The 24,306-nt window shown below is 39.4% G+C and overlaps 1 protein-coding gene and 1 long non-coding RNA gene across 12 annotated transcripts in view; one reads left to right on the top strand and one right to left on the bottom strand.

Moving 5' to 3' along the window:
* Window positions 1-698: 698 nt before the first annotated feature.
* On the bottom strand, window positions 699-7,528 carry LOC147753561 (uncharacterized). 3 transcript variants are annotated; one of them, XR_015310798.1, is made up of 3 exons: window positions 7,398-7,528; window positions 3,139-3,296; window positions 699-1,331 (listed from the first exon to the last, which is right to left on the bottom strand). It is a non-coding gene; the product is annotated as an uncharacterized LOC147753561 (long non-coding RNA). The 3 variants fall into 3 exon arrangements; XR_015310797.1 differs by lacking the exon at window positions 7,398-7,528 and having other exon boundaries at window positions 3,139-3,519; XR_015310796.1 differs by lacking the exons at window positions 3,139-3,296; window positions 7,398-7,528 and adding an exon at window positions 1,910-2,672.
* Window positions 7,491-24,306, top strand: part of LOC111259921 (RNA-binding protein 47) — a 50,679-nt gene continuing 33,863 nt past the window's right edge. For 6 of the 9 annotated variants that reach the window (XR_015310792.1, XR_015310795.1, XR_015310790.1 and 3 more), the window contains exons 1-11: window positions 7,491-8,206; window positions 18,040-18,074; window positions 18,607-18,771; window positions 18,879-18,941; window positions 19,330-19,469; window positions 21,038-21,128; window positions 21,722-21,825; window positions 21,964-22,051; window positions 22,875-22,925; window positions 23,530-23,696; window positions 23,988-24,086. Coding sequence is in view for 3 of the 9 variants with exons in the window: in XM_086968077.1 (XP_086824203.1) it covers window positions 18,072-18,074; window positions 18,607-18,771; window positions 18,879-18,941; window positions 19,330-19,469; window positions 21,038-21,128; window positions 21,722-21,825; window positions 21,964-22,051; window positions 22,875-22,925; window positions 23,530-23,696; window positions 23,988-24,086 (971 nt within the window). In the remaining 6 variants the exon portion in view is untranslated. Of the gene's footprint in view, window positions 8,207-17,765; window positions 18,075-18,606; window positions 18,772-18,878; window positions 18,942-19,329; window positions 19,470-21,037; window positions 21,129-21,721; window positions 21,826-21,963; window positions 22,052-22,874; window positions 22,926-23,529; window positions 23,697-23,987; window positions 24,087-24,306 lie in introns of those variants that run through there. The other 3 variants (XM_086968077.1, XM_022832309.2, XM_086968076.1) reach the window with 3 other exon arrangements.

Raw genomic sequence — 24,306 nt, 5'->3', positions numbered from 1 at the left:
TTAGCCTTTGTAAAATAAATCAACGGCGGGACGAAATTTGCTTACTTCAGTTTTAGGACAAGAAATCGTAAGCTAATAGATATTCTGATAATGCTAAAGCTGTTTTTCTACATTAAGAAAAAATCTTACGCTAAACTTCACCGAATTGATTAAGAGGATTTTTTAATTTTTCACAGTTGTACCAGTTGTATCTTATGGCCGCTCATACATGCTACGAGTGTACAAGTGGAAATTATCCACAGTCGATTAATGTGACAAGCAACAGGGTAAAGATTTTCTTCTGTTAAAAATATTGTTTTTATGACTTGTCCAAAATTTTCTAATAATCTCATTCTAGATGCTGCAGAAAATAGCTGAGTTATCGCAAAACAAAGACTTTAAGGTCTCCCATCAGTAATTTAAATTTTATCACAATCGCATGACTAAATAAATTAATTACGTTGAAAAATAGATGTACTACGTTATCTTGAGTGATCTAGTTAGCACGTTTTCGTTCTAACCTGTGTCTATCTCTATGTTACCAGACAATCTCGATGAAAACAGTTTGTATGATACTTGACAAAGTTCTAAGTGATCTCGTACACGATTGATCAATGTGAGGACTACGGAAACGACCCCGTGGGGTAATGTGGTGTCCCAAACAAGAACAATGTAATATTATTTTAAGGCTTTGGAAAATCCACAACCAATTAATAACTTGACGTCTAGCACGTCTCCGCTATCGGATCGTACCTCTATTTATCGTTCTATTTAATAATGGTCGATGGAGAGATCTCTGCCTGTGTTGGGAAATATACAAAGCCAATATCAGATTGTTTACCGATATTTGCTTTGTGTTCAGGTGAAACGAATTCCTCTCTATAAACAAGTGAATATTTTATCACATGAATATAAAAAAAATTTCGGTATTTTTCTTTTATTTCAGTGTTCATACGATTAGAGAAATATTCATGGTAAGGTCTTCATTGCCAGATTCACTATTTAACTATCAAATGTTCTCTGTTAAGTACACACAGATCATGGACTATTAGCATTTCAAAGTCCTCGTATGTTTATAGTATCTGTATGGCTCGATGTGCTTTTTGCGACATAAAAAAACGTGCATCTATTCAATTCAAGGTTTTTTTTTTTACTATTCTTGATAACAGACAAAATAACTGTAAGTATCGCCTAGAGTATTTCCATACGACACTGCGGAACAGTGAGCTTGAAAGCCGAGAAAGTTTTGTGGGTCAACAGTAGCCAGGTTCAAAAGAAGGGAAAGACCAAACTCACATCAGGTTTTTTTCAAGAAACGATTCGAACGGATTTGCAAGCAGTACAATCACACCCTGAAAAATAAGACAGTATTTCCCGGTTTTAAGAATTACGTGACAGCAAGGCGGCCTCTGAAAGGCGGGCTGGTTCCTGTGGTAATAAGCATAACGCGTTGCGGCGTTTATTTATTATAAAGTATAACTTATTTTATCTGAATATAATTAACAGTTCATTTACAAAGTGCCCAGTGTCAGTCTGACTTTATCTGCTTCTTATAACTGGAAGTCTGCTTTTTCCCAGTAACAGGTATCCTCATTCGAGGAGTCGATATGCAATTCGGGATGAGGTTTGAATGTTAGGCTAGACAAGCGGCCGACGAGGCTATATAATAAATATTTCATGTGTATTAAAAAAGATGAGTAATTTAAATTCAAGTAAAACAGTTCGCGAAGTTTATATGAGTTGGTGAATAAACGAGACAAATTGCTCTGTAGAAAGGGCGCTTAATATTAATATCTATATAACTTATTTAACATGGATACATCGTTATATCATAATGTTTATAGTTTACCGCAAGGCCGAGTATTCAAAGTGACACATATTTCGGCAGACTTATTACACTGGTTCCTTTTTACCCCCCAACTAGACATACATTCAGGTTTTTAGCCGACGGGTGTCCCACTGTTTTAGGAAAGCCGTGAAGTGCGGGCGCTCGGTTTCCTCGTACTGACACAACATCGATGCGCGCTCCTCCGGCAATGCTCTTTTCTAACGTCATGTACTCCACCTATTAGGTATTAGTTCGGAATATTGCTGGAGTTATCTATGTTTTGCTCCAGCATAGATATTGGCGTAACATCTCTTTCGTTCACACTAAGCCTACGACTTTCGTGTGAGAGAAATCTAGGAAAAAAGTCCTCGTTTCAAACACGCAGCTGATGAGCAACTGCTTTACATTACCAGTTTTGCTGCTACAACTATCACCCACACTTTGCCAGTACTGTCGCGTATTATGACGATAGGCGATTTGACCAAAGATTAGGTAAGATTAAGTGGACGGATGAAGCAGGCGGCCGGAAGCAGTAAATAGAAAGACGTTTTATCTAGAGGTCTAAGAAAACGGTAATATGGTGAACAATGTTCAGAGCTAAATGATCTATTAATTACACAGCATTATCTCATATAATTTCAATCATTTGAGAAAAGAATATCGAATTCAAAGGGGGATTTAGCGGAAAATTATCTAAGGCGATGGCAGAGCTATTATTCACGGTACAAATGCGGTGGTCTTACGGATAATATCGTACGTATACGGTGGCCTAATAAGCCCGTGCTGATTTTCCATAGGAGCATAGCCAAATACGTCAACATGGACCGCTTTAGGTATTCCCGAAAAACCGCCACAAAACGAACGGTAGCGGTTTAGGTTTGGAATGTATTTCTGACAGAATCCAATAGTCGAAATTCAGAGACCATAAAAATGCCCCGTTTGATAGTGTGGTGTTTCTTTATACATGTGAACTATAATAAAAAACATATGAATCTTTAGACTACAAAACTCGCTGACCGGCATTTGAAAGATTCCAAAAGGTTTGTTTTATCTGATTTACTAACATTTGCCTTCAAATAGTAGTATCCTCTAATTTTCAAAAAAAGCAACGGATCATTAGATAACGATATTTCTAAAAATCGAAATTTCGCAGTCCAACGCATAAAAGAATCACCTTCTTGGCTGTTAGATCGTTTTTGGGGAGGTGATTATTCTGTTTAATGTGAAAATACATCTTTAGCAGTTTTTGTTACAAATTTCGAGATGACTTCTAGGCGCGATTGCCCCGCATCATGCGAGTGTTGTCAGAGCTAATGCCATTAGAATATTACCGGAAGTTAGCTTGTGGTAGAGATCGCGTTAGTAACTTGCAGCTTTTATTAACTTCCACTCGTCACCGAAACGCTTTACTACGTGTCACAGCAATTGTCACTGGTTTCGTTGGTACTGTGCCAGAGGGTTTCTCTCGACGCGAAGAAGGAAGGTCCTCCTGGTTTCAGAAACAGTTTAAACGCATTAAAGCTTGCCGTATAGTAGTCACTTTCTTTGAATCCTATGTCCAGCATAAGACTTGTCCTATTCGATTTTGCTGGAAACGTTATTGTTCTCCGCAGTATTAAATCACAGAGCAAGATGGCGGCGTTCGTTGGCATGGGCCAATGCCTAGATTATAACAACAGGAAGAAATACCGCCAAAATATATTTCCGGCATAATAAAATAGATAACCGGCAATATATATGTGTTTGGAATACTCCTATCATTTAGAAATACAATATGCACCGACTAGAATGACTATAAGTACTTCTATTGACTTATGTAGGCTGAAAATGCAAAGTATCAATGCTCAAAGGGGTGAGTACCTGTAATATAGAAAGCAAAAATGACCACCCTCTTGTTAGAATTCTTATATATTTGTGTCACTCTGTCTCTTTCTTTTTCCCTCTGGCCGATCCGTTTTCACCCATTATCTTCTTTCTTTCTGATCAATCGGTGCCACATCATCTATTGCTGGGTAAACTTCTGCCAGTTGAATCGTGTCCAACTTTCAACGCTTTCCCTTCATGAATGAATAAACAAGCACCAGCTACGTTACATCAGGCTTGAGACGTCGACGCCTCTCGAAACCCACTTCTTTGGTCTTTGTAGCAAATATGTGTCGAATAACAACTGGTTTATATTTTTTCAGGAATATCATTGTATGCTAGATGATGCATGTTATTTATTTATCTATACCTCGTAACATAATATGTATACGGCTGTGGAATTGTTCCACCATGGCTTGTGTTTGTCATAGTGTTCTTGCTCCCAATAGATTTAATAGAAGTCACGCAGACCAATAAGAGAGGTAAAGTCGAGTATCAGTTTGCTGGTTTGATTCAACTTTGTATCAAGCGGTGCCTTCGACTACAAAATGCAAATAGATCGATATTTTTTTGTAAAAGGACTTCACACGACCCTCGATGCTGACGTCAGCGTCGTGCTAGACAAATTATTTCCATTTCGACAAAAATGGCAATTGGCGAATTTTACAGTGCGGTAATTCATATATACCGGTAGTTTAGTACGGATTACTGTTTATGTCCAGTAATTACATGATAAGGAAAAGTGTATGTGCATGCATTTTGCTAGCCGACCGTTGGCCTGAAGTGGCCGAAAACCTCCGGCTTTAAAGTCTCTTCGGACTTTGCTACTCGTCAGGTGAAGGCTTCGCCTGGCAGCAGCCATGCAAGCGTGCAATGTTGCACTTCGTACGTAAAACCACACTGGGAAAGCTAACAGAAAAACCTGAAGCGCCTTCCTACCACAGTGTGAAACGTAGACACTGCAGGCTGCTGATGTATAAGGCCACTTGATTATGTTGTATTGATGAACGGAGACCAAAACGTTGCCCTATTCAAATTTGCACTCTATCTGTGGGGGCAGTCTCCCTTTTCAGACTGGACACGCTATGTTGCAGCCTATAGATGGGCTTTTCATGAAGTGGCGTTCCAATTATATCTCATGCGTTAACTTGCTTTGGCCTTAAGTATCCGAGATCGTCCTCGCAGTAGTTTACTTCCGAAGGCCTGAGCTGTACGTTATTCTACATGCCCGTGATGTGAGTTTCTTGGGCATATCCCTGAATACTGCAAATAGGTAACGTGTAATAGCGAGAAAGCCAGTTTGTTTCTTCATAGATTTCACACGAAAGACGTAGCAATTGCTGACCCGATAGATCAAACCAGTGGGAACAACAACAGCTTGTCAACATTGATTAGATAGGAAAACATCAAATTCATTCAAAATATGCCCTCATAAACTTCTACTTCCGGTTAACGCTATGAGGTCTATATATTGGCAGTTATCAATGAAGTCATTGATTGACTGATAATGACAATTTGTGTACTCTGGTGCCAGAGATACGCTATTTCATCAAAACCATCTTTTATATATGCATATATAAGTTACAAGTATTGTATAGGGACGAAACGTTTGAGACAACGCCTATTGTTCCTTGGCAGAGCAAGCCGAGCCTAAAGGTCCCACCTGCGACGTGTGCGGTAAGTAGTTGAAATGTAAGATAACGATTAGGAAATCCAAGACAGGGCAGCTACTGCACATAACACACTGTGTCAAATAAGTCCTATTCCTAACAGCGTCGAGGCATCCTCGCAATTCCCTGTGACAGCCATTTTTTTATTACAACTTAGATGAGGTCCAGCTGATTGATGAGATGAATTTTTAGCAACCGAGCAATAGCTTCCGCTTATCGTAGGGTCAGAACGTAATTTTTATTCTATTATATATAAGATTATAAAATTTCAATCATAAATAGAGTAATTGGGAACAATAAATTCAATGTAGCTGCGATGTTAGATAGATGCTTATATATCACCTTCATGATCATGACTTCGTGGCTCAAAAAAATGAATATTCGTTATCGTCTAGCCAATGAATTAGCTAAGAAAGAGCAAGTAATGTATGTAATTTGCCCAGGGTAAACTCTTCATTGAATGCTTTAAGGGAACTTAACGCAGTTCATCGTTCGTTTAAACACGCTTACAGTATTATGAATGTTAGCTTTGTAAACAAAGTTACGGCATACTTGTAGATGTCGCTCTTATTCCTTACATTACGTGTTAAGTTAATTACTTCCGATCTAACAAGATATCGTGCATATGGCTATTGATACGGCAACTCACACTTGCCTAACCCTGTACGAAATCGGAAGACTTTAGTCTTCCTCACGTGCAGTGCTTGGCTAGGAAATGTGCCAGCTTGTCGAAAAATCGTTTGGGTATAAATAGTCAGTGGACCGACATCAGGCACCACCGCATAACCGGTACGCGCATTCTAATATCTATTGCTCATTTCATATTTGCAAACACTTAATATTCATTAAGTTCACTTAGGTGGCAACTTCGTCTACCATTACGATGTTAACAACGCCAGCTATTTTGACTCGTCAAGTCGGCCGTCACAAGACCTAGGAGAATTTTTGTGTTGGCGGGAAAAGCCTTGCCTTAATTTGATTAGTCACTTGTAGCAACAAGTACCGGATTCGGCCATTAGCGATGTTTTAAAGATTTTCTTTTGGAACGTATTACTACCGCCAGCGTCTGTCTCGATCAGCCGCAAAATCCCATAGAAATCGTAAACAAAATGTTCATTATTTACTTTCTGAACAGACATTTGGATCGAGTCATGAAAATGTACTACCATCCGTTAAAGCAGCGTCATTATTTCTATCATAGTCATCATGTTACCAGACCATTTCATCCAGTACCGACGTACAATGATCTATTTAGAGCTTACGATCTATGTATCCGCATGTCTGTATATTGGCACTCGACAGCCGAGCCGTCAGCGTATTCTATTACCCTTCTATCTTGGTTTGCCTCAGCGCCGATGTAATATTGTGTTGTCACTGATCGTTCTAGCGAAATTCAACGACGATCTAGGTAACGTTACCTAGCTCTTTCCCCCAACTGATTGACTGGCCTGCTTTGCTCCGAGGCTTCCCTCACGCGGCTCGTGATTGATGCTAATCACCAATGGGAACGTGCTCTCACCAGATCTTAGCCGTTGGCATTGAGCCTAGGTACGCCCGATGATCAATCCGTCACCGTTTCTATCATAGGCCGCCAGTGGACCAATAATGGAAACTAGGTGATGATAGAGCACTGCAGTAAACTCTTGCCGTGCGTACTTAACGCCGACTTAAGGTTAACGTGATCAATTTGTTAAGGATAGGGTAACAACGGGCGGACTAATCGATACGACGCTAGGGATGAGCAGCACTAATCAACGGAGCTGGTACAGTCACTCGCACTGCCAATGTTACTGAGTGCTCCGGCTGTGATTTTAACTGAACACGGACATGTTTCTGGGTTGTAAGCGTCACCGTCGGGGCCCAGCTGAGCAAGTGGATATAACACATAGAGAGGTTGAACAATAATATTTTACATCGTTAAATGATGCTTCCGTTAACGTTTTCGACACATTGCTATCATTGTTGTTGTTGCGTTCGCCATTACTGTGGTAGTCGAGATCGACGGCTAGGAGTGCATTGATCTGCCCAGTGAATCTGCTGTTATAACTACAACTCACCCAGAAAGAACTAGTGCCATTGTTGCTGAATTACATCTAGCGGTAATGCAGCGCCCTTCGCGCAAAGGGTAGGCTGATGCTGCCGTTGCTATCGCGGCGACGAGGGCAGAGAGACCAGCCGACCTTTCGCCGGCGTGAGAGGACGGTCGCATAACAATCAATACGTCGTTCACTCCGGTGCGGCACTTCGCGTGAGGAAATCGTATAGTGAGACGACTGGCGAGCACAGAACCGATGAAACAGTGACAATACGTACGGGCGTCGCTAGCGTATTTGTTAATACGCATTGACTTGCGTGCGTGGGTGACAAACGACGAGCTCGCAATTTCGGTAGATGAAGATTGTGCTTTCAAAGGATACGTGTGGGAGATATTAAATGACGGTAACGAACGCTGAAGTGAGGTTTGTTTTGACTGAGTGATGCTCGGATGAGTGCCGAGTTGTTTGACTTCATTGAAGTGGAAGAGCAGGAACATATCGTTGGGAAGCAATTTAAATAATGATCATCGTAGAAAAGACAAGAAACTTTGTGACGCACGGCGGAAACGCAAGTCGGACGACGTACAGCAGCGGTGACCCTGCAACAGTGTGAAGTGCCAAGTTTAAAGAGTTTCGATAGGAAAAAAATACATTCGCGTATGCCATAGAATTGACAAACTCCTAAATTGTTGCCTTTACAGAAAGTTTACCAGCTCAACTGTTCGTACGATCCGGTGCTTAAGGCACAGCGAGAGTTCTGCATTGAATTGGCAATAGGATACTTGTATTCATATAAGTTAACATAACTTCCACGCCCGACTTGACAGGTGGTAAGCTATTAATTCAAAAACTTAACAAATGGTTTAATGATTTGTTTCTGATTGCGCGCATCGTTGATTCCATAGATCGCTCCGTTTTCGATCTGGATGACAAATAAGCCATTTCGATATTTTCATTTTGAGTTACTTGCATTTTTTACGAAGACCAATAAAGCACCGATACATTTCGAAGAATTAAAATAAGCTATCAATCAGCTGTATTCGAAATGGTCTCCGGTAAACCAATGAGCGAGGGAAGAGTACTGCATCGACTGCTCAAAAAAATAAAAAGACGTTCGCACGGATAATGGCTACTTAGTTCGTTTATCTTGTATGTATCCGTGTTGGAAAGAAAAAATTTTAAGTTTTTGTTTTTGGCTCAGGAGGCTATCCTTGCAATGCTACGGTTTAGTTAAATATTACAAGTTACATCAAAATTTGACATCATTGAAACCCCGAATTTGGTCATGATTGTTCAGCTGCGAGAAATGCATGTGTCCCGAGGCGCTTTTACCCTTCAGTCGTGGTGTACTTAGATATAGCTAATATATGTACACGTTCCGTCTTGGAAGTCTATTGCATAAGCAATAGGTGTACAGGTTGTTAGCACTGGCAACCATATATTTCTGCTACTCTTTCCCGAACATGGCACACTTTGACATTTTGCTGACGAATCTTCTCTCGAGTAACTGGTAAGGTTGATGAAATACGAGGCAGAGATCGAGCTTTGATTGCTCGTTCGATTGCGTCCAAAATTCAACTTTAAAGTTTGCGTAAATAAGGAGAGTTTCAAAAGCGCTATATTTTGCCCCTCTGCCAGGTCAGTTTGTACAGAATAACATGTATTCATAATGGCTTCTTCTTAGCACAATCAAGTTAAATTACAAACGTCGAAGAACGAGATATCCAGTCATTCTAAAGACACAATAATATCTTCTATTCGAACCACTACAATACCGATAGATAAAGGCGTAGTATCAAAAAGGTCGTATCCTACATGGTGGTTGCTGGTTCGAGTCCTGCCAACGACAGGCAAACTTTCATATTTTTGCAGACGAAAGAGAGTAGTACGATAGATACAGTGAAGCTGTATTTCGGATTTCGCATCCGGCATCGCTGTTGGGCATTCTATTCGATGACTGACTCCCAGTACGATACTGACCGTGTTTATGCCTAGACCGCAATACGTTTCTAAGATTAACACGGGAACAGATTCGGTGAAGCCCATGAAAAAAGGTCTATTTGAACCAGCGCTTTCAAATGCTTTTTTCTAAATAAAAATATGCCGAATGGGAACTGGATTGTATTGCAGTTGTATGCGATTGCATATTATAGACCAAACATCCTATCAAGGTAAGGATCCCACGATGCGTTTTAAAGCACATTACATATCTCAAGCATTGAAAAGGAAACCAACAACAGTCAGTAAAAGATTTCGTGAATCAATTGAATGATTGTACGATAGTATGTAAATTTCACGTTATTATTTCGCAGCTCAAGGTAACGGAAGGCCTTGAGATGTCCTCTCATTAGCTCCGAAGACTCTCATTTAATCTTTGCTCATGAAGGCTATTATTGTTTGCGCGAGGAAGTTTTTTTTAGTTGAAAGAATAGCTTGATGAGATTTAGTAACGAACAGTTTAGGTTAGGTCGCCGCGATGGTGCAATGCCTACGTACTCGCCTATGGACTGGTCCAAGCCCGAATGCGGGGGTAAACACCTACAAAAGCCCACATCTAAAGCGATATCCATCAACAACACCGGACTTGGGGTTCGAAACACTAGTAAGGCGATGCGAAGGCTGAGAATACGTAAAACGTATTGTCTGCGGAGGGGATTCGATAGTATCTCGTTGTTATCGTTGGACGGCTATTAACCATTCGATACGAATCTCAGAGTGTTAAAATACGTGCAGTAAATTTCTGGAAATCGTTTGCCATTCATCACGGATGAGCCGGCCATGGTGCCAACTACATGCTGCATCTTGGCTCTCCTACGAGGTTGACAACAAGCAATCCGAACAACTGGATGATACAGATGCACTATGACGTCTAGTGTTAAATGTCAATAAGAATTCACTAAAAAAATAGCCAAATGTTTTATTTGACGAAGAAATTGAAGTACTTTAGATTGTACAGTCGAGAATTGAAGACGCACACATTTCTGATAAAAGTGTTTAAACGACAATAATGATTCTGACATTTTGAGATATTGCAGCGAAACCCCCTAATTCCCTCTAAAGAATCCTCTTTAAGCAACCCCATAATGGCGTGTCTTTGGCCGTGTAGCCTAATTTACTACCTCCAATCTGACGACAGCGGTTGTTGATACTCTATACAATCATGAAATCTACGTAGAAGTTTAGCAATCTGTAGAACCTGTTACAATTGCAAAATTGCTGCGGGAGAGAGATAGTTCCAATATGGGACATCTGATGAGAAATAATTCCAAAACAAGCAACCATCCAGAAAGCTAAGGACCAGTCCCTCAATAAGTTGTTCTTCCAGCAAAAATTACTAGACCGCTAAATTATTTCGAGGTTCTGCCGCGGAGACCGCTGAACATTTTCGAGTACATGATAGTTACGAGCTCCTTCCCTTTAAGGAAATATAATATTGTACATGAAGATGGAGATGAGACACAATAAAGTGTCACCGTCCTTCCCCACTCAAATCACCAGAATACGCAGACCAGTCGTACTTGCGACACGCGGCGTCTAGGACTTGAGGCTGTAAATATCACAAATTGTCTTTCACCAGGACTAGGGTCTTCGTACTTCGTCTGCATTGAAACATTTCCCCTCCTTTGGTTAATGGCACTGCATTAAATTAACGTTGCAGTTAATTACATTATCTGGGTATCATTTTGTGGGTAGCTATACTATGACGGATGGTTTAGTTAGAAGTAGGCACGTCTTTGTATCTCTTTCTGTTTGCGCTCAATTTTGATAAAAGTGGCAGTTCACTTTAAGTATCTAATATCGCCCTATATTTTTTTCGTTCGAGCACAACTCTGGTCAGTAATTTCTTTGCACGTTTAAAAAAGTATCATTTTAGGCTGCGAAACATCAGCTATAAGATTAATTACAAGAAGATGCTGAATACAATGGCAACCGTGTCGCAAGGTGGGCGTTGGATAGATTGCCACGTGAGGCATGCATCGAGATAGACTGATCGCTATCAAAAGGTGCGAGCAGAAAATTTGAGAGAAGCAAACGATTTTTATCGAAAGTTAACTTCTCAGAGAAAAAGTGCCTACATCAATGCGGTTGATTTAAATCTATCATTGGCTCTGAAAAATTATTTTCGAGTTTAGGGCATGACAGCTCCTCAGCATCGGCTGCTCCGTGAGCTTAATCCGGTCGATACGATTAACAGTGCAATGTACCTTAAATTTCTCAATGGTCTTTTCGTGCAAAGCAACCTGTTGTCATGACAATACATTGTCACTAGTAATACAAACCTATTGAGGCGGTATAACAGAAAGGAAAAATGATTAAGTATAGCCAATAGCTAGACTACAGTTCTATCTTACGGACACGGATAACTGCCTTCCCTGTATAGCTGGAAAGTATGATGCGCTTACTATATTTATGATTGTGTTTAGTTTTTAAGGATATATAGTACCCCCAAATAGTGAGGGTTTCAGTCACTTTCGAGGACTACTTCCTACTTTTAGACGCTCCCTTAAGAATGCATAATAACATAGGCGAATTACTGTTTCTTTGTCTTAATTTTTTATTCAAAGTCTATCGATGCTGCCAGCGGCGACTGGAACGTACATTGCCGGTCGACGCGGGGTCTGGAGCGTACTCTGATAGCTTGAAAAAAGAACCTGGCTCAACATTGTTACATTGGTAATCTCAAAAGTGTTTGATTATGATAGATAAAGGAGAAACGTTTGCATGGGTAACGAATGGTGTCTAGCGAATCATCTGTCCGTCAAGGAGTAGGAAGTAATGCAGTTTTCTAACGATTTAACATGGTCTATTTTTTTATTTATTGTTATTTTCTTTTGTAATGTATTTGGAAGACTTTGTCGTACAAAATTAAATTACAAATTGTTCAGCTTTATATGAAAAACGTAGCTTACAGGGGGTAATTATACATTTTAGAGGTTGGCCCCAGAAAAAATTCTTCTGTAACGTTTATTCGATTATCTTTTGTAACTCTGATTAAATTTCTGGTAGAATAGAGATTCAAGCTCTGACCACATCGGTTATCCATCGAATCAAAATAATAATGAAGCTAGTGTTCCTTCCGATGACAGTTGAATTCTTGCTGATTCTGAAAGCACGATCTATTTGCAGGTCCTCTACACGAATATAGTAAGGTCCTATTTGCGTTCACAGGTTTTTGCTAGGTGTGCGTTCACGGGACATCCCTGAAAAGAAAGTTTCGAATATGACCTATTGCCATCCATTTTCGCTCTCTAACATTTAAAACCGATTATTTTGTAAGTACTTAATTATATGCGTAGCGAGAACGTACCTATTCATATATAACAGGCCCATAGTTAAATTAGAAATCTATTTCTGCTTTCTATCGTACTGCTAGGTGTACACAAGTGTTCCTGGCAGATACTGCCACTGATCACTGTTCGCAGTATGTAGATATATTGGATATGAGGATCTTCCTATGGTTTCGACCCAGCCAGTAAGCACTACTAGGCCATAAAAGGGGGCAGGAAAATCGAGTAGCAAGTGACTAAGAACATGATAAATAGGGTTTTTGTTCTTTTTTTTTTTTTTACAAAAACTTTGCTTTTTACTGTACTTACTGTGATCTTTATCGTGTACGAAGCTGTACAGGATTACGCATAAGTTACAACAGGTGACGGCGGTCAGCGCGTAACAATGCGATTCGTATCTAAGGATCATGACTACGTTTGCCCTAGCGCGTAGTGGTGCTCAAATAGGATTGTGAGCATTGATTAAAATTTGCCCTACCGCATTTCATTTCAATAACACACAAAGATTGCTTGTTATGTTTATCGAATTATTATTTATTCAGTAATTGGATTATGAATATCATTGATGCAATTCGAAAGGGTACATTATATCTGATAACAGACCGAGCTACCATCGGGCTAGCGAGACGGCGCCTGTCGGGGTATTTACCACAGCAGCTATAACACTTATCCGCCAAAAATCCGCACCGCGTACTCCACCGGTTCTACTAACATCTTGCCCTTTGATTAGCTTCATAGTATAGTTTGTTTCGTACCAATGATGTATTGAGTTGTTCGACGTGAACAGGACATTAGTGTCTGGGTTGCCATTTTGTGTTCCTTCGGCCACGATCCCGTAACTCGCGATCCGTCAATCGCCCGTTGTCACGAATCATAAGTAGAAAAATACTTTAAAAACAAATGGTTTAAATGGATCGTGATGTTATTTGTTCGTAACATCATAATATTTATGCTTTTCTAGCTTTTTTTTTTTTTATATTCAGGTATTTACCGATGGTCACTGGAACTTAGCATGACTATATCTATGACCACGACGTAATAAGAGGTTATATTATATAACTGGATAGTAGAATTCAGATAAATAGAGTATAGTAGGGGGCAGTGTGGGCTCACAAAATGCTGAATATTTCCGTTTCAAGAGATCCACAAGAAACCGATTTACAGTAGTAGTAATAGTAAGTAGTCTAGTAGTAGTAGTAGTAATAGTAGTAGTAGTAGTAGTAGTAGTAGTAGTGGTAGTAGTAGTAGTAGTGGTAGTTGTAATAATAGTAGTAATAATAGTAGTATAGTAGTAGTATAGTATGTAGTATATAGTAGTAGTATAGTATGTAGCATAGTATGTAGTAGTAGTAGTAGTAGTAATAGTAAATGAATTATTAAAGTATAATTGTATGTGTTTGAGCGCAGTATTGTGTGCTTTCCGTTCCAGGATAAACAACAGGCCTATTTCTAGCCTATGCGAATTTAAAATCGATTCGATTAGGATCGAATGGTTGAGACTACGAATCTGTTTTATGGCAACAGCGCAATGATTTTTCATTATGACCGTTATGAACCATCAGTTGCATCGATCCTACCATGACTATGGAGAAATGAACAAATCAACTATTTATGTTATCGCTTAAATCAGCTGGCCCCGAAAAAGTATTCAGCCATTCCTCGAATAACCACCGTTATTAAATATGTTTTCGGCACGCATAACCACACTCGAATCGAATGTCAACTCGAGTTTAGATGAGTCGTCGCCTGCCGCGTGTCGGTAGCACCGGGAGACAGGAAACGAGTACGACTGTCGGATACATACACGTCAATGTTTATAACAGCTTTTAGCTTTAAGGCCTTCTTCACACACCAAGTAAACGGGTACATATTCGTTCAATTGTTTTTTTTACTACCATTTTAAAAATGCAACGTCGTGTGGGACGCATATAATGCGCACGCTGCCTTCTAGGCCAGCTATGCCAAACGCGGTAATAAAAATTTATTAAAAAAAAAATTATTTAATCCGTTCGAAAATCTGTAGAAAAAAAAAAAAAGAAAAGACCGATTTTGACTCCCGACTTTTTACTGAAAGTCGTGGTAATTAATCGAAAGAGAATGCGATCGATCGTTTTTTAACGATTAGTTTTTTTTTTATGTAAGTTTAAAAGTCTGAGCATCGTACGCTAGGTCAACATCTCGAGTGCCCCGGTGGAGGGTTGAGCACGATGCCGGTCCCCCATGCACGAAGTTTTTTTTGTCTGATACTAGACTAGTTTCCAGTAATGCTGCAAAGTTAGATTTTTTTTTTTCTCATATTTCAATTTTCCGTATCAGCTTCGCATTCGTTTCTATCTTAGCAACGTTATCCATGCGCTCTGTCATAGGATACATTTATAAAGTAGTGCACCAGTAACCAATCCTGACAGACGTTTCGTACTATCACTAAACGACTAGTACGAAAAGGCTGTTGATATATTCTCATTTTCGTTTTCAGAACCGTACGTACGACGTGTACATAATTTCGAAAAGCTTTGTGTATGCCGACAATTGAAAAACACAAATAATGTGCATGAGTTTTCATATATTGACGATCTGATATAGCAGATAACACAGAAAATCGATGACAATCCACGTCTATCCGTGTAAATGGAACGAGACGTGATAGAATTTGCCGCACCACACAAAGCCATAACTTCAGAATTGCTGATTTGAATTTGTCGAAACACGATTGTATATTCCAACCATTGGCAAAGATATTTCTCGTTTGTGATGCTCTTACTGCTGGATTGACGACCGCAATGAATTAGCTTGTTGAAGAACGGAGGTCCAGTTTAGCATGAGGTACTTCAATCTCATGATCGAATAGAGGGGAATTTTTTCTTACCTAAGATAATTCCTACTGAAGGTTAACTGACTGAAGTGTATAGAGGCTCTTAATGCAGGTCATCGTAGCGGTGCCGCTTGAGAATTTAGTGGACACGCGCCGGAGGCAGTTTGGGAAATTCAGAAGCGGACGACCCAAAAGCGTTTGATTTGTCCTACAGCCTTCACAACTAGTATGTCAAGTACCTATATCGTGTATCTATAGAGCTGTGACTGCTGAGAGGTTTTCTAACAAAATAAGTGCGTTTCGTAAAGCAAGCAATGTTTAGTAGCATTTTTAGATGGGCATGCTATGTTTCGTGCGGACGAATGCAGCCCGTAGAACCCCTGGCTTGGTATCCTATTATTTATTTAGTTTCAATTTAAGTCATATGAATCAAATCCGTCAGGTTAATTAAATCGTGGCAGATAAAGTATAATTGCCTTAGTTTTTTTTGAAGCCTGCAAAATCGGCTATGCCGTAAATATGGCAGTAATTTAAAAGTACTTTTTTCCTTCATAGTATTAATGCGACAAATAAAACCAAATCAAACAAGTCGATATTTTGTATTAAACAGATGACTTTTGAAGGTGCTAGCAGTAATAGTTATGTTGGATCACCTTTATCTACCATGGTGTTCGTTATCATACACAGAGACAGGAGCTCGCCATTTGTACAACCATCGCCTATCATCAATTCCCATAAACGAACTGTCGATAATGAAGTCTTTCCAAATCAGCGTGAACAAATCGCCGACTCTCATTGTGCTGAACGACGTACATCGCGGTACTCTTGGCCTGATCCAAATGAGACGTAGGACAATCGGCATTAACAAAGTTAGCGCGGCCTGGTAGAACCTAATTCAAATGTTTGTCGGGTAACGTTCGTTAGCTACGAGAATTACGTATGTCGTTTGTGCTTTTCGGACTAGCGTAGTGTAGTACATGCACCTTTTTTCAATGCCACTTGTTTATAGTTCGGTTCGCGTATAGACGGACGGAGTGCTTCATGGCACACGTCTGTGTGATTGCTGATGTGGAGTACCACACGGTAACATCGGGCACTTAGGGAAGATTGTGTCTGAACGCGTCCTAAGCTTCCACACCGAGTACTTATGTACAGGGACAAGTTGTGGAAAATTGAGTAATATAGTTTTCCGCTACCCAATTATGGCCAATATCTAGATGTGAGGCCTAGTGTCCGTAAACAATATTTACATATAAATCGCTTAGAAACGAGCAAAAACGATTTACCAATACTATAACGTTAATTTTTCGTCGTATTTTCACACAGGCTGTCACGCTGTTTTGACGTCGTTCAATCGTGACTCGGGCAGTTGATTCTTAAGAACGTTAACTCACCCGATACGATTCACAGTTAAATTATCGTCACGTAACGTTTCATCTGATTGCTTGTCGGCACCGACCTAAATATGACATCGAACGCTGCCATATTATGTCTACCAACACAACTGCAAACTTAACACGACGAAAAAATACGTTATAACGAAATCGTGAGAGCTATTCGTCAAGTCGTTCGTAAGCCAAATTAAATCGTTGAGTCAGCCCCCCAAGATACTGCTGAAACCACACTCAAAGTATATATTTTGATACTAATGCGGTTTCGTGGTACCTTTACTGCTTCTTTATTCACAGTAGAATAATAGTCGACATATTGTTTATTGATACTAATCACCCTACTTAATGAAATGTCGTCTTACGATAACCATATTGGTCAGCTTTCTTGTCATACAACCAGCAACCGCAATGAATCATTGAACCCCAGCCCATCCCCCCTTCCGCGCAATCGCCAATGCTTTCAGCGCTCGTCTACGCTGTACATCTGCCTAAATCTATGCGCGCGCGCCTGCTGGCCATGAGTATCGATAGTATAGTCAAATATACAAATTAGTGAAGGTCATGGATCTGCGGATTTGCCAATGTCATTATAACTGTTACCACTATTGTCCGGGTTAATCGGTTTTTTTTATTCGGAAAAACAGAGTAAACAGCGCAGCTGCACTCAGTTGGCTGTTCGTCTCGAAACCCGTTGATTATTGAACACGTGGGGATCCTGGTGCCCTTGGCAATCATACGGGCTGATTCCATTGTGCATGCATACGTGCTGCCCTTCGAGCGTGCAGCGGTCGTTTGGGGCAGATCGATATTCGAGATTCGAGTATGATCATTATACCTGTTTTTCCATAAGGCAACGGGATTACACGTGATGCTACGGCGTAGATGTATTCGAGCGTACTCATCGAATTGCAATACGATCATTCTGCAATATGGCCGAGTGCTTTATTTGGCGCAAATGCCACCTATCTAATAATCACAATTTCTTTTTTTATTTATTACGCCATTTTATTATATACGTGATCTATGTAGATACAGCAGATAACACTAGAAAGTAGTCTGTCGCAAGTTTGTTGCGTAGGCAAAACTTTTTTTTCAACTATGCTTTTCTACAACGACGGCGCACAACATACCAGCAGGCTAATTTGACTATAGGGATACGTATTGACTTGCAGATTCTTCCTGTCGTTTGCAGACACGGACAGAAATGGTAAGGAAGTTTCTTTTTCTATGTAAGAACCATTATAATATATATATATATATATATATACACAATGCAGTAATCGTATATACCAGTGGAGGTGGTCGAGAAGTGTTTCCAAAGGCCAAGTGTCTGAAGTAGTCCCTTAACGCTGCACTGGAACTTCAAAACATTAGTCTAGTTTATATTTAAGGCAAAAACAAGAAGAGAAAGATAAATATCAGAACAAGTATTCTGAATACAGCAGAAGTTACTTAAAATATTGTTGGTATTAGCTGCATCACTGAAGATCGGTCCTGTAACTGACGAAGCTCTGGTCCAATGCGTTAAAACTTCACATTCGTATCGTACAAATAATGTGAAGTAACAAACTGGTCTACATTTCCAGAGTTAGTTCTGTCCATAATTAGAAATACTTAGGAGAGGCCTTTGTTAAGAGTGTTCCATTGTACAGCTGTATAGGCTAAACGGTGCTGCCTTAAATAAATATATATATATATATATATATTTTTTTTTTGTATTTTGAACGCTGTTCGCGCAGTCGGTGTCGCCTGTGGCCAGCTTCAAGGATGAATCATTGAAACATGGAAAATTCGAGGACTTAATTCGAAATGACCGACGCGTTCCGCTCATGATGCGAAACGGACAACGTATCACCGGGCCCCCAACAAATTGGCAAGGACCATTACCCAGTAAAGGATCAGAGGTAAAGATTTTAGCTATGTCCGAAATTATTTGGTGTACTACTCAATTTATTCGTATCATTATGGTTTGACGTTTATTCTAATCTATGGCTCTGTCCTTGACCAACAGGTGTTCATAGGAAAACTGCCTCTCGACGTTACTGAAATTGAATTGTTGCAATTTTTGGAAAAGGTAATAATATATTAACTTATATTTTCATAGACTTGCAAAATCGGCGAGGTGGAACAAAGAATTATTTGCCGGAAGAACAGAAGAAATAATGCGACTAGAAATAGGCAGTTACTAACCAAAAGGTATAATTTCCCCGGGTCACTGTAGCCAATGGCATCCGGGCGACAATACCTTTCGAGCTTTTTTTTGTTTTTTTCTAAAAAAAGGCATCAGTTGTAAATTTCCGGGAGATGTATTCGATTCGCGCAATTTCAATCAACGGCATTATGCAATCACCTCTCAGGAGATGTACCTCAGTTCGAACTTTCAGTGGAGTGACTACTTCAATAGCCAGAGTAACCGTAGTCTGTCTTTAACAGTTGTAATGATTTCTCCTCCAATGCCTAAGGTTGGTACAGTATATCAGTTTCGTCTCATGATCGACTCTCGAGGACATAACAAAGGATTTGGGTTTGTCACCTACGCCGACCCGGCCACCGCCCAACGAGCCGTTAAGGAATTGGACCAGTCATATCTACGAGAACATAAGTACATATTTTGATGCTACGTGTTAGATAGTACAAACATATAAGAAACAGATTATTAGTTATACTTCCACAAGCGTATCATCAGTATTCACGGGCTAGTGTACTTCAGTATTTTTCGGTAAAATATTATAAAAGCGTTCGAATGTCCATTTTGGAAAAATTCATCTCAAGAAGTTGCCAAAACGTCGTTTCAGGTGAAGTGTAATAGGCAGAAATAGATTAATAGAAATTGTATCTAGGATTTAGCCATTTTAGCACATAGCATATAATAAGAAGACCCTACTATCCGCGCAGTTGGCGATACGGTGGTGGCAATATATGCATACTGCAGTGGCACAATTGAGCCTTTATAACTGCGATTTTTTTAGCTAATATATCATTGTCTATCGTTCGACGTAGGTTACCACTTATCACTATCAAAATCAACGTTTTGCCAGTCGAAATAACTGAAATTTAGTTTTATGTTTTTTTAATAATTTTAGAAATGAATTTTAGTAAAAGCCTCGTTCCATCTAGTAGAATCTCTGAAAATAGATTGCCCAGAAAACGAAGAAGGACGTCTGCATCTGAGGTGCAAGGATTTGTTTAGAACAGGGGCTACCAATTTAAACAAGACTGCACTGTCGTCCTCGAACTTATCTTCACAATGCCTTCCTGAGATTTCCTTAGACTAGCCGAAACATACGTTAAAGAAAAATGGATTCGGATTGCGTCGGAAGATTCGTTTCTGCTATTATCTACCCTATAATATTTTTATTTGGGTACAATACAATTTTAGTTAGTACGTTAGTTCAAGCTTAGTAAATCAATATACACAAGAGGCAGTAAAACGTGCATCTGTTACCGTTGTATACACTTACGCTTTCATCGTAAACTGCTTATTTTAAAAGGCTGGTTTTAGTTCACAGTTGGATTAGGCGAAGCTCCCATCCCCTTCTGACGATTGCTTTCTAGGCTAATTTTAGTTTTTAGAACAGTTACTTTTTTGATACATAATAAAGAAAAAAACCTTTTTTCTATTGTCCATTGAATCATTGACGATTTTACCGATAATTTTTCCCTGGTCTAATATGAGTGGCGTCGTCTTCGAAAGAGCTATTATCAATGAAATTTCCATGTTGTTTATGTTATGTTTCCAGTACACCAATGTGCTATAGCCTGAACCATTGCTAGCCGCAACGACGCAGCTATTTCTAAAGGGCTTTCAGATAAACAATGGCAGCTATCATTGATTATACCGAAAAACCCTTCAGTGATAGCTGCTATTGTTTAACATTTGAAAAAATGTGATTTGACCAATAAAAGGCAGAGTATGTCGAAGCGCTTTAAGACGAGAGATGAAATCGTTTTTAGGGCCTTAATGATATCGAGAGTATCTCAGCATAGTAGGACTAAGACCTTCCCTCGAAGCTTTCGTAGGTCTTTTGGAGACTATAGTTTCAGCTGTGTATTATTATATTATTACATAAACATGTGTGTGTATAGAATTTACTTTTTACTTTAAAAACGTTCTAAAGCTAGTTTACTTTAAAGTACGCAGTTTTTTTCCTTTGTTTATCGTCGTTCCAGGCGGATCGCGGTCGTTTTATCTATTGATAACCGAAGACTTTTCTTTGGCGGACTGCCACCATTGGCAAGTGCCGAGGATATACTCAATGAGGTGGGTCCCGATACGACTGAAGTCTAGATTATGCGTCACATTTTCTTGATGTGTGCGTGTGTATAAACGAAGACTTTTTCTCTATTGTCATCATCATCCGGTGGACTGAATAAACGTCAATGTATAAACAATTGACTCACAAATGAAATATATTTTGTCACCTTTCATAAATCCTGAGATAATCGTTTATATCATACGTTCATATACAACAGCATAATGCATATAAATATATATATATATATATATATATATATGTATGCATTATACTCTTGTATATAAACGATTTCTTAATATCTCAGCAATTTTGCAGCATCATTGTATTAAAGCGGCGCGACAAAACGAGGAAGAACGGGTATGCTTGAAGATCTCGCGTGGTCACCCTTGTTCCCTTCGAGCTGAATGTTCACTAGCCCATTTATGTGTAACCGCGCATAAATAGTACGAATTTTATTTTTGCCTCTGTGTCCGAATCTGATTGAAATTGAAACGACTGATCAACAGCTCGTTACAGAGAATACGTCTATCATCTCTTCTAGTTGATCAGCTGAGTTTAGTAAGATCATACACACTAATAACAATATATTTACCCTCAGGTGACGGTTCGAGTGAAGAACGTAACCAATGTGATACTTTATTCGTGCGCAAATGACCGGGCCAGAAACCGTGGTTTTGCATTTGTAGAATTTACAGATCATATGTAAGTTTTATATCTTCATTGATCATTTCAGTATTGTTTACGAAGGATTCAGACGGGAGAAGAAAAGTTACTGGAAACAGGTACTCATTGTTATGATTGCTTGTATGCTTTCGGTCCGTTGTTAACATGGTCCAACAGGTCGGCAGCAATTGCTCGTAAGGAACTACAGCAAGAAGAAAAAAGCCGGATGTTTATGGATATGAATGAGCATGGACATAAGATACAGGTAAAACAAGCTATATATATATATATATATATAGATGGAAAGGATAGATAATTGAGTTGCAAGAATTTTACGTTTGAGCATAAGTTAAAACAGGTAGGTATATCAGATGTTCTTTGATCGAAAACAGGACTTACTGGCAGCACGCAGTAGAAAATTTCACGTAGTAAGATCATTTAGGCGGAGATCCTCCGAGGGGAGTTTCTAGGAGTGCTAGCTGGCGAATATTTAACCTGTGTTTTAAGGTTTCGGGTCGATCTACGCTTAGAACTATTTCGATTAGGTTTAAAAGGCTCAATGAAAGATGAGTGTTCCCATTATTTTATTCAGAAGATCATTTGAGATCAGCCTATTCTGCGAAAAGGCCCGAAAGCCGTCATCTAGTTTACAGTACATTTCGTTTCTGATTTCTCATTTGTCCTTTGTGTGTCTGCTCACCTAGTCATTGAGTCTTACCCTTCAAGGCTGCCACCTATATAAGAAAATGCCAAGTAAGAAGGTTTCATTCGTTAGAAAAAATCACGAAAAATCAAACAAAACAATAAATAAATAAATACTTAGCTTTTGTTCCGTAGTCAATCAATGGCGGACCAATTCGTTGATCAATCGATGTATTGATCCAGCCTCATCCGCATTAATCCGTGCAATAGTATGAATGTAGCTTCGTAAAAATCAACCTATTTTCTGTTTCTGCTTGTTATTTCACAAAGTATAGGAGTAGGTGCACGGGGTAATTGCCATGCTTTCAATCTAAGTTACTTATAAATGCATAATAGTTATGGTATTGTCGTAACCTACTAGATAACGTTTAGCGATTTTCGTACAGGTGGACTGGGCTGTTCCGGAACCACAAGTGGACGCCGAGCAAATGGCGAACGTTAGTATTCATTGGGAAATTTAGAAAAAAAAAAAAAAAAAAAGACAAATAAATGCATCTTTACCACCCAATGTTTAATAGAGGCAGTTATCTTGTTGACATAAGATAATGGAATTCAATTGAGGTGGCCTTATTCGTATATTCGGCATAAGGGCATAAGGTTAACAAAAAATAGATAGCCTATAATATCGATAGCTGCAACGGTTGGACTCCGAGGTTACCTTGTTGATCTATGCAAAAATCACAAAATTTAAGAAGCCTATGGCTATTTCCAACTATAAGTTACTGATTTAAGCCTAGCCCAGTTAATAAATAGTACCTAACATACGTTATAAATACACAGAGTAATCGATAATCGCAGATGTATTTTGTGATCTATTATAAGCGAATTTTTACGAAGATACTTTATTTGAAAATAATTTTCTAACGAAGTAACGAAGTAGCAGACGATTCCATTCCGCCAATTTTCTAAAAGCGCTATTTTGTGATAGGTAAAATCAAGGCGAGCACAAACGGGGAATTGCTTCTCAATGATATATTGTCTGAGCTGGCTGTGAACTGTGAATCTGAACGATTGATTCGTCTGATGCACGAATGTATTTAGGTAACGAATTTGTTTGTTCGCAATGTATCCGTCAACGTCTCCGAGCATCAGCTATTGAAGCTTTTCTCCCTCGACGAAACTGTGGAAGTCACTCGCGTACGACGCCCGTCCAACTATGCCTTCATCCACTTCGCCCGACGAGAGGACGCCGAATGTGCCATGAAAAAGTTTGTCGTATACATCTTTCCATGGCGAAGCAATACATAGTTGCTTTTTGCTCGTTATTTTCTTTACTTCTCTAGGTTCTGTGCTTGAACAGAGAAATGACGAAGCGGCATGAACGCATCTAGGAATATTCATCGAAATTATTTAGCCAAGTACTTGAGAATAAGATCCGAACTTTCGCAAGCATGTATATAGGCATATAGGATTTTTTTTTAAAAACAATACTACAACATAACGAGTTAATCATGGATCATTTAATTGTATGCTCATCCTGTCATGCTCGTGGCCGTCAGACTTGACGGCTTCAAATTGGATGGATTGAATCTCGAAGTGGAATGGGCTAAGCCGCCGCCGCCTAAAAAAGATCGCTATAATTACGAAAGTGACAATCGGTATGTTGAGAGACGGTATAACGGATAAGCTCTATATTTAACCGACCGTTCATTATATACATATGGCAACTAGTAAAAGTAACTGAAGAATAGCCATCTCCAATAAGCCGTGCTAGTGTGATCGATAAGCGATCCTGCGTTGATTGGAGGCGTTTCCATTAGCTCGGAACGGTTATAGTACGTATGTAAGAATAGAACTTCCGTTCCTGAAGTTTCGTCT

This window comes from Varroa jacobsoni, unplaced genomic scaffold (assembly GCF_002532875.2).
Source record: "Varroa jacobsoni isolate VJ856 unplaced genomic scaffold, vjacob_1.0 scaffold_385, whole genome shotgun sequence".
In the NCBI taxonomy this organism is placed as follows: domain Eukaryota; kingdom Metazoa; phylum Arthropoda; class Arachnida; order Mesostigmata; family Varroidae; genus Varroa; species Varroa jacobsoni.
This window is presented reverse-complemented; position numbering and strand designations above follow the sequence as displayed.